General features: G+C 38.2%; 1 protein-coding gene across 3 annotated transcripts in view; it reads left to right on the top strand.

Annotated features, from left to right (window-relative positions):
- The first annotated feature begins 1,200 nt into the window (after positions 1-1,200).
- LOC141014487 (cadherin-12-like) overlaps positions 1,201-10,890 on the top strand; it is a 57,050-nt gene continuing 47,360 nt past the window's right edge. Inside the window, exons 1-3 of one of the 3 annotated variants that reach the window (XM_073488300.1) lie at positions 1,201-1,312; positions 5,350-5,644; positions 9,043-9,162. In XM_073488300.1, the coding sequence (XP_073344401.1) occupies positions 5,632-5,644; positions 9,043-9,162 (133 nt within the window). In that variant the 5' untranslated portion in view covers positions 1,201-1,312; positions 5,350-5,631. Of the gene's footprint in view, positions 1,313-1,363; positions 1,410-1,460; positions 1,508-5,349; positions 5,645-9,042; positions 9,163-10,890 lie in introns of those variants that run through there. The other 2 variants (XM_073488301.1, XM_073488302.1) reach the window with 2 other exon arrangements.

Below are 10,890 nucleotides of genomic sequence, written 5' to 3'. Positions count from 1 at the left end.
ATTGACCACGCCAACACCCCCACAGCAGGTGGGACAACACCATGACACGAATACATGCATCCACACATGCACAAAGGCGACCAACAATCGTAGAATGGCACGGCGGCCAAGCAGCACAAAAGAGAAGTGAATATTGTCCAACCTTTTGAAGTCAAAACAATCTCAACCAAGGGTGCAGAATCTCCCATCCTCCATCTGTGGGGAAAACCATCAAAGTATCACTTCAATATGTTTCTTACAAATGTTTTTTTGTTTGTACAACGTGATTTATAAGATTCGCTGTGATCAGAAAATTCAGTTTAAACAAAAGTACACGGAGGCAAAGTGAACAAACAAGAGCATAATGGCTCAGCAGCCAGCAAACAAACAGCATCACATAGCATAAAATAGAAAGAGAATAATATGTAACTTCTCCACCAAACACATGCCTCCCCTTGGCAATATGTTTGAAATAAATACCCCAATATTAATGAGAATATTTTTCCAATTGTTATACCTTATGTCATATATCATATATATGTCAAATGTATTTGATAGGGCTGCACGATATTGTAAAAAAAAAACTTACTGAAATTACTTTTACAGATATTGTGATATGATTCACGATTACTACAAGATTTGTAGTCCTGGGCGTCTCTGCAGCACTAAAGTAATTTATAATAATGCAGTTTATCACACATTTTACCTATACAAAAAAAATGGCAGCGTCTTGCGATCTGTAGATTGCATTTGGCCATTTTGAGATTACAATTATATTCCAATTAATCATGCAGCCCTAGTATTCAAAGTAACATAACAATAACCAATACATTTTATTAAAATAGATATTTTGGTTAACAAAATGCACTTTGTTTTCCAATGCATTACATCAGATAGAACATGAAATATTAAAAAAAAACTCCAATTTTGTTTTTGTTTCTAAGTTGATTACATCTTTGACAATATAATTTAGCATGATAATTACTTGATTTGGATCAAATTATCGACATAATTACACTGAACATCGATCAGTTGTGATTAATTGTCACTCAGCCCTCACAAACTCGCACAGAAAACTAATGATACACAGCAGGCAACAGCAGAATAATGAATAATGGAGGAAAAAGCTGGGGGGAAAAGGAGGGAAAGCAGCCTCCAAGCACTACACGCCAGTGAAACAGTGATATCCTACCTTGATAAGACGAAGCCATGAAGCCATCTCTTTCCAAAATCCAAGTTGACATCGGGAATACCTGCAGAGGTCGACTCAAGTTCAACTCCCCAAGTGAAGTCCTTCAAAAAAGTTCAGGTGGAGAGCAGGCCATTGTTCAAGGTAACGCTTTATATTGTTCCCGGATGTGATGGTGGCCACCCGGATTTTTTTTGCTAATCTTCTTTTGTGGCCTTTAAACTTTACTTCACATTTCAAAGTAAGTTTTTTTTTAACGCTTGAATATCGGTAACATAACCTCCAGGTCTCTTCAAAACGTCGTCCAGTGCTCTGTTACTTGTATCCAAGTTACATAAGGTAACGTTCAGCACATCTTTTGTCTTGCTATGATCGAGCAGGATGTCAGTGGGAGCTGCTCACCTTCGTTTAGCTCGGCGCTTGATTGAGCCGCGTCCTCCTGTTGCGCAGTTTAAATTTCAAAGTGAAAACGCCGACTTCACAGCCTCGACACACCTGGAGAAACATCTTTTTTTTTACCGTTTCTTCGCGGTTGCGTAGGGAATTTCGCTCACTTTCCGTCGAAATGCTTGTCTTCACCTAGAAATGAGTACGCGAAGTGGCAACTTGCACTACAGAAAACACGGCTGTCAGATTCCTTCTAATCAGTGTTGCCAGATTGGGTTGCTTTCCAGCCCAATAGTTGCTCAATATCCGCCAGAATTGATTGAAAAAACGCCCAAATATTGTCTTTTAATAAGCAATATAAATGAATTCATGAACAACAGCAACAGTATTGTGGTTCATCACAATTTTCAATATGACTTTATAGCTAATTCAAGTGTTCACAGGTGCGCTGGAAAATGCAGAAAGGCAAAGTCGTAGCTACAATGCAGCTATATAACTATTCTCCATATTTGTTCTGCCCTCTGCCTTGAAAATAGAGAAAATATAAAGGGATGATGAAATTACAAATATAAAGATTTTAATTAAATTTGCAAACTGCAACAATATTTGACAGTAGTCTAAAGTCCTCACACATACATACAGTAAAGGTTGAGAGAATGAGAAAAGGATGACAAAAAGCCACAGATAAGGATGTTGTAATGTTGCAAAAGGTTTCTATAGATTTGCAAAAACACTACAGCTCATGTGAAGCCACAGGTTGGTTGTTGAAGATACAAATTCAAAATGGTGGTTGTCATTGCATATATTTGGCCTCAACTTTGAAAATGTAAATTTATCTCCTTCACCGAATATTTAATGTTCCACAAAAATACGCACAACAGCCCACCTGCCAAAACTTAACAAAAAGTAAACCTATCTATTGCAGAGTATGAAAAAATGGAGAATTTAGTTTCTAATCTACTTTGTTTTGTTATCATATCTATTTCCCAGAGGAGTAACATATTCACATTATATTCCAGCAATAGAGGGAGATATGGGCTGGATTCCAGGATGTGTACAACGAAAATGTGAAATGATTCGACTGTGGAATCGACTAAACAAAATGGCAGAGGATAGAATAAATAAAAAAGTATTTATATGGAGTAAATTACATAGGTCCCCCTGGTCAAAATAAATTTACTCCATTTTTGAGGAGGTGGATATGGTGTATATTTACAGGAATAACTTGTAATGTTAACTCCATTAAAAATAAGCTTCCATTGAAATTTGAAGATAAATGGTTTGAAAATGTTCTATTAAAACCAAAATTAAGGACATATATGCAGATTAAATCTAACTTTGGACCTGAATTGTATGTTACATCACGTTTACAGAGAAGTCAAAGATCTTTAGTTGCACAGTTGAGATCTGGTATTCTTCCTCTGGCCATTGAGGTTGGTCGATTTAAAAATATTCCCGAGGAGAATAGAATAGAATGAGAGAGGTATTATTTCATGAAATCTGTGGACAAAACCCTGAAATATTTTGGTGCTCTAATGAGCAGAAGCTGGAGTGGTTGTTTAATTTCAATGTGTTTAAAACTGCTAGCTTTATTTCTCAAGCCTGGAAAAGACAGGTAAATTTGTTTAATTAATTTTTGATGATTTCTCTTGAACCTTGGCATTGTCTTCCCTTTCTTTTTTTCTTTAGATAATGGTTTTGAACCCCTGTTTGTTTTCTTACTTCTTTGATGTTTTGATGATGTGCTCTGGATCCGGTTTGTTTTCTTGGTGTCTTATAAGCCCATGCGGGCTGGGCATACAAGTATGCATGACACAATAATAAAAGTAATTCATTCATTCATTCATATATACATGGACAATGCATAATCTAAATTTCAGATTTTGTGCTCATTCTATAAAATGTTATGGGACCTAGTTGTCACCAAACAAGGGTTAATGTCAGCCTACTAAAATTAATGCTCATTCATTAGAAAAGCCATGAATAAAACACCATGGGTGAGACCATTATAATGCCATACTTTTCTTGTGTGAACTGGGCGATTTGCACTGAATCCACAATTACACCCAGTGTGCTATGTCTGTGTGTCTTGAGTTGTTTTGAACTGTAATACATGGCAGCTAGGTTAGAGAAAATAACAGCTATTGTACATTAAGATTAGGGGGCTGAGTATATTTTTTAGAAGAAAAAAAATAGTCATATTCTTTGATTCCAGGTTCTTAAATATGAATATTTCTGGGTTCCTTGAATGCTCTACAACAGTAAACTGAATATCTTTAGTTTGTGGACAAACCAAGACATTGAAGGACATTATAATGGGCTTGACAACACTGATAATTTTCCACCAATTCCTGACATTTCAAAGACCAAACAACACATTGATTAAACAAGAAAATAACCAACAGATGGATCACCAATTAGAGGTAGAGAAGGCAATTCTGCAGAAAGACAGTTGATTGTCGAGTCTCATTCCCAGGTCGTCAAATACCGATGCCTTGGGTAAGAATACTGACCCAAAACATCTGTATTTGACAACCTTCCCTACCTTTAAGATCTGGATAGGCTTCAGCAAGTAAAATGTTAGGATGAGGACACAGAAAGATCATGGCAGCAGTAATAAAAATGTAAACATTATTTTCATTTCTGTGACTGGAGGCAACCTGCGATCACCAACATGAAAGTAGGACACGCTGCACCCCATTTACCTCCTCATCCTCACACAATTTCCTGTGTTGGACAAGAATCCTGAATCATAAATCATCCAATATGGACACAAATCCTCAGAAAAATCTGAATGTGATTACAGGACGGTAATGGTTGCTAAACTCGTTATATCATTACATTATTACAATTTGAGAGTTTCCATCCAAAAGCAACCAAAGCAGTGTTTGAGAAGGAATCATTAAGTTAGAGTTAGAGGTATTTCAGTGCAAGTTATGGAGGATTTCCTGACAGAGAAAAAGTAATCCATGTTGCCAAGAGCGAGCAGCTCCTCCAGTTACCTGGCTTCACTGCATGCTTCTGCTCCAGCGCTTAGAATATCTGTTAACACTACTGTTCTACACCGTTGGTGGAAATTCCATACCATTGATAAGAATGCAAAAATCCACATCCATGTATGATGAAGATCACATTGCATTAGAGCCTTAAATATTTAAAAGGCTTTGAATTGTACAACTGATCTCTCCAGGGAGGTAAACATAACTGTGTCAATAAGCTTTCTGCCACCAGCCCAGAATGTGTTTGTCTTGTACAAAGAGAGCCGCCGCCACTCTGGATCTATATTAACAAAGATGTTCTTTGGCTGGAGTAGTGATGTTTTGCAACTGTGCTGAGAGTCATCTGGTCACAGATCTCTGCTGTCAGGTGAAGGCGTTTAAAATTGTTGAGTATTTATTCCTGGTTTTTACAAGCTGGTCTTTGCCAATTTTAGAAAAACTCCTATCTCTCATAGGGGAAGATTTTTGAGTCATGCTTGAATAGCAACGCGTCCATGATGTTGAAGAGCTATCATTGCAGCGTAATTGCACTGAGAGAATGCATTATTTATGAGAGATTTAGCCTCATTAATCTGTGAAACGCTCTGAAAGTACGATCCTTTTATTTTTCTCATGACTTCGTGTTTTGCAGATCTTTGCAGAGACATGAATTTGCTCTTTGATGCGCAGTCAGTTTCCTTGACTGTCTTTGTGAAATGGTGTTCTTTGACAGCTCTTCCCCAGTGCTTTCAATGAATCATTATCTGTGCCAATGTTTGCACTCAACCTGTCTTTTTTCCCTCTTTTGTCTTTCAGCTGCACACTGACCTCGATCAGGGGGACAGTGCGGTGAAGTACACTCTCTCGGGGGACGGGGCTGGCTCCATTTTCACAATTGACCAAACAACGGGAGACATCCATGCCTTAAGGAGCCTTGACAGAGAGGAGAAGCCTTACTACACCCTACGAGCCCAGGCTGTTGACATCATCTCCAATAGGCCCTTAGAGCCTGAATCAGAATTTGTAATCAAGGTTCAAGACATCAACGACAATGAGCCAAAGTTTCTGGAGGGACCATACAGGGCCAGTGTCCCTGAGATGTCACCAGTAGGTAAGTTATCATCTGCAGTGACTTGTTATGTCAATAAAGATAGAGAAGTCAGTACTTTATTTATTTGATTAGAATTCTTTGCACTGAGTTCTTTGTTTTCCTCTTCAACTTGGAATACAAAAGTTAAGTTTCAGGAGCATCACAGGTACAACCAGAGGGGCAAAGCTGCTCCACAACAGGTTCTGACATTTCACAGAACCAGTTATTCTTGGTGTGCCCTGAGTATATTTCACTGTTTTGTCTTTATACACCCCACCACCCCCAGGGAGAACAGATCAAGTAAATTCGCTAGCAGAATGGTTCCTCTTGATCTGAATGGCAATGAAGCCCTCAAAACTCCAAAATCAGCAATCTCTAGAGGATGTGTAGAAAGCGGGAACAACACAGCCTAGCCCCAGTGAACACTCTCAATCATAAGCTGCTCGGCGACTGTTTACTGGAGAATCAGAGCGGCTTTCAAGTTTATCAAAAAAAAACATCTTGTGTGACCACGGAAGCAGAGCAGAGAGATCAGCTTTAAACTAGCATTAAAAACAACCCATACAGAATTAAGTAGGTGATCAATTAGATAACTGGCAAAACTAATTGCCTTGTTCATTATCATTTTTGAATTTACCAAACAGTTTAAAAATGTCACTCTGCAAAATTCATTTTAAATCATCACTTTGATAGTTGCTATTAATGGATATCCATCATTATTTGCGACACTTTAAAGGGGTACAATTTAGCAATGCTTTCCTAAAGTTGTTTGACTTGTGAGAGACAGATTCAAAAATAGTGGCCAAAATTGAAGCAGCAGTTGGAAAGACAGCATGGCATTTAGTCCCTGTTATGCCCCCAAAAGTCTAAATCCTCTTCAGATCATCAGAAACTAACCATAATCACATTTTCAGGGTTTTTTTCCTCAGACTTGCAACATGTCATACCTGTTTTCACAGGCTGAGTTTCACTCCTTGTGATGTGTGAAGTTAACTCCATGTGTAATTTGGTGGAGCATTTTGTGTATTGTGTTTGTTCAGCCCTTTCTCACTCACAGCGTTTTTTTAATACAGCAGCCTGGTCAGTGGCCCAGCACATCTAAGTTTGTTGCTGTATGTACCCTTTATTGTCACAGCGGTCAGGGTGGTTGGATGGGTCATACATTGAAGTTTACTTAGGAAACTGGAGTTTGCATCCTGTGTGCCACCAACTTAATTTGTTTTTGTTTGTTTGTTATGTTACGTAGGTCAGTTAAAATATGTAAATGATGTAACTTACATAACATCATTTACATAACCAAACCTAACCAAATAGTTTCTGGCGCATAAACATAATCAATGGTTTTGTTGCCAAAACCTAACCAAGCTGGTTTGTGCCGAAACCTAACCAAACCACGGCCGTTTGACAAATTTCACAACAGTCCAAAAGTCATAATATATCATAATATGTGAACTGTTTGTCCGCAAGCTTTATTTTGAAAGTCTAACTGCACTTCGAATATAGCGTATTATGGCTGTTATCGTCCAAAACATTTGTTAGTATTTGATGAGTTGGGAGTGAGAACGTGTTGATATGTTATATTAATAATAGTAAATTGAAAAGAGTTTTACAAAAACAAGTGATTCATTCTAATTTGTCATAAAACAAGACTTAATAAACAGTCGGTGCAGAAATAATCTTCAGGACCACTCATTGTAGTTGAAGCCATGATAATCATCAGTTAAACTAATAATTGTTGCTAAATTATGCAGAGTGATACCACTATAAAAATATCTTATCTGAGAAATTAGTTGAGAGTTTACACACACCCCCTGCAATTTGTGTCAGAAGTTACCTCTACTGCCAGTGCAAAAAATATTTCAGACAATATTCACAATGTGGGAGCTGTTACCACTCTATAAACATCTAACCAACTAAAGTCTATATCAATATTTATACCATCAACACTTGTCCTCACTCCTGAGCAGATCAGTTTTTTTAATTGCACTAAATCTTCTCTTTTTTTCTTCATATTGGAATATTAAAGTTGTGTACGTATATCTGTGTCCTCTGCATGAGTGTATCATTATTGTAATTTATCCAATATTTTAATCTCAAGAACAAATAATGAAGTCAGATAGATAATCTATATTTTGCAAAACTGGTCTGCATTCTCCTCCTGTGTTTACCAGCAATGACCTTTGAAGCCATTCTGCCCGCCTACTTCTTCATCACACACCTAAATTTCCATAATTGTGTGAATAGAATTTATTCCCCACGTTTATGTGTTTTTGTGTCACACCGAGGGTAAAGGCTGTTGCCTGTGTCTCCTGGAACCGCGTAGGTGTCATCCCTACTTAAAGGCTTTTAAACTTTCACCACATCTGAGCGGTTGGAGCTGCGGATTTCCTCTCTTTCTGTATTATCTCATCTGTTGTACATTTGTGTTGAACATGATGCAGTCCTTCTCCGGTATGTCTAATCAGGCATGTGTAGCTTTGTTAGGGAGGACTGAGACACTAATCTCTCTCACCTAATGTTTTAATGCCATTGTTGCCATCTGCTCAGACAGCAAAGCCTATTTAATATACGACAAGTTCTTTACAGCCAAATAGGAGCTTACCAGAATCTAAAATGGCCGTGTAAATGACATCCCTCTGGTCAGAGTCTCCTGTCCGACAGATCCTGTGGTTGAAAATATTTTGCACAGCATGCTTTTAAGCTAGCCAGATGTAGGTGTGTGATTGATACGTGAACATACAAGCACAGAGCTGTCAGCCCGTAAAGGCATCCGTGTCAACCTGTCTGCAAGTCGTCTTTTGTAAGAATCTGCCCATCTGTCCACACCAGGCTTACGCCTTGGAGTTATAAACAAGTCAGACTGACAAGGCATTTTTGTTTGACATTCTTCTCCAACTGGAAACTTTTGATTGAATCTGTTGGATTTAAATACATTGTAAATAAGGACACTGTTAATGGAATAGTGTTTCCAATGCCAGCTAGTTAAGGGGGATGAGCCAAACCTCCAACAAGTAATTATTCTGTCCCTCTTACTGCAGGAGTTTGGACGACTGCCATCCTAATACTATTCCTGCCACAGCCCTTTGTGTTCTTAATGGTAGCATTGTTTAATGAATGGCTACACAAGAGCTTTTTTCACTCTTGCCCACTTAGTAATCCTACAAATGTGCAAATCAAAACATTCAAAAGAAAACATTCATCCCGACACGTCCTCTCTCCACCACACTCCTCCTCGTTGCACTCCATCAGGGACTCTGACTGTTCAGCACTAGCTGTAGCTTTCTCTGCCGTGATTCATCATTCATTGTGTCAGGTGAGATTGGTCAGTAAACTGATGAACTTCAAAGAGTTTGGATTTCAGTCTCACGAGGAAACAAATAAAGTCTAAGTCAATATGTCTTCCCACTCTTTTCCCACAGGGACGTATGTGACGCAGGTGACAGCCACAGATGCAGATGACCCCACCTACGGAAACAGTGCTAGAGTGGTGTACAGCATCCTCCATGGCCAGCCGTATTTCTCTGTTGACCCTAAAACAGGTACTTACCTTTTGAAGATTTATTGGACAAAATCATGTTTCAGTCGGTGTGAAGTTCATAAACTTCTTCGCATTTTTACTTCATCATTTGGAATGTTTGATTCAAAAGAAAATAAGCACCTCTGTTTAAAGTGCACCTGGAAAATGCAGCAAGGCAGGGAAATAAGGTTATCGAGACTTGAAAGATATGTATGATTAAGTGCATGCGATAGAGTGTGGACCAGTGCAAGCATATATCATAAGAAGAAAACAGGCTCCAGAAATGACCCCTGGGGCACTCCACAAATCAGTGGGCCACAAAAGGAAACACGTTCTCCAATAAAGACTGTGAATTATTTATTTAGGTATGAAATAAAGGGAGAGTTATACCAAACAGCTGTTCAGTCAATCATGAAATATTTTCAAAAAAATATTGAAAATACAATAACAATAATAATGATAAAAATAAAATAATAATAGTAATAATAATAATAATAATGATAATGATTGAAAAGGGATCCATATGTGAAAATGTGCATACACTCACACCCAACTCTTGATTTCAAGTGCAGTAATAATAATGTTATATATTTGTTTTTTAAGGGTGCAATATGTACAAATTGGCCACCTGTCGATTTCATACTCCAAACAAATAGGGGTACGCATATCACCGTTGTAACCGCTAACTGCTGCTAAGTGTAGCTACCGTTTGCTAGTTCAGCTCAGATAACAGTGCAGCTGGCGGTCAGACTGTTTGTCCGCAGGCAACATAGGAACGTTCGACCACCAGAAGGAGGAGGCTTCCAGGTCAGGGGGGGAGGGGGCAATGTGTTTAGGACTAGCCGGTTAGTTAGTTTGCATCTTCATTACTAATTATAGTTTTTTTTTTTTTTTTGTAAACAAAATTAATTCCTACACATTGCACCTTTAAGGTGAGAGTAATCATTTGTGCCATACATACCTTTCCTTCCCCAAATATTGTGCAAACCGATAAGTTGAAGATTACAAATGTATATTTTACTGATTAAAGATCAATAACAGAACCAAAAAAAACATTGCAGCTATTTACACAGAATTATAGTAGCTCCTTATACACAATGTTGTCTGTTATTCCCTCCTCATTTCCTTCAATAATACCATGTCAAAAAACATTTGACAAACAGTATGGCTAATCAACATTGTCAGGAAATGACTAGGAAATATTAGATAGCATAAAAATGCCAAAATACACTGGAGTAGGGCTTTAAAAGTGGGTAATGAGCTCGCCGGGTCTGATCTGATCACTCTGATATGAGATAAACATCCAGGAGATCGGCTCCAGAGAAAGCTAGATAGAAAACATTTCAAATTTACAACTCTTTTTAACTACAGTAGCTCTAAATATGGTAGTTTCTAGCTTGCTGGGGTGGAGGGAATGCCATCACATTTTGCAGCATATCAAACTGTCAGTTGAATCCATAAACTGACAGTTTCATCGTCAGGAAAAAAAACTGCGATCTGAAAACCACTGGTGACTCTCTGCTGCAGGGTTACTGTGGAGTCTTCCAGCAAACTGCTAAAGGTAGCTTCAATCAAAAGACAAATGACACTTTATGCCTACCGTTGTTATTTAGTTATTTCCACATTATTTATACCTGCACTTTGCCTGGTGTAGGCAGATGGTGTCATAGGAGGAAAATTGCAGTAAAATGGTTGCAGAGCGACAGCAGGGTGGGATATGGCAAATGACTGCTCTAAATCTGCAATACCT

This window comes from Pagrus major, chromosome 19, assembly GCF_040436345.1.
Source record: "Pagrus major chromosome 19, Pma_NU_1.0".
NCBI classification, from domain to species: Eukaryota; Metazoa; Chordata; class Actinopteri; order Spariformes; family Sparidae; genus Pagrus; species Pagrus major.
This window is presented reverse-complemented; position numbering and strand designations above follow the sequence as displayed.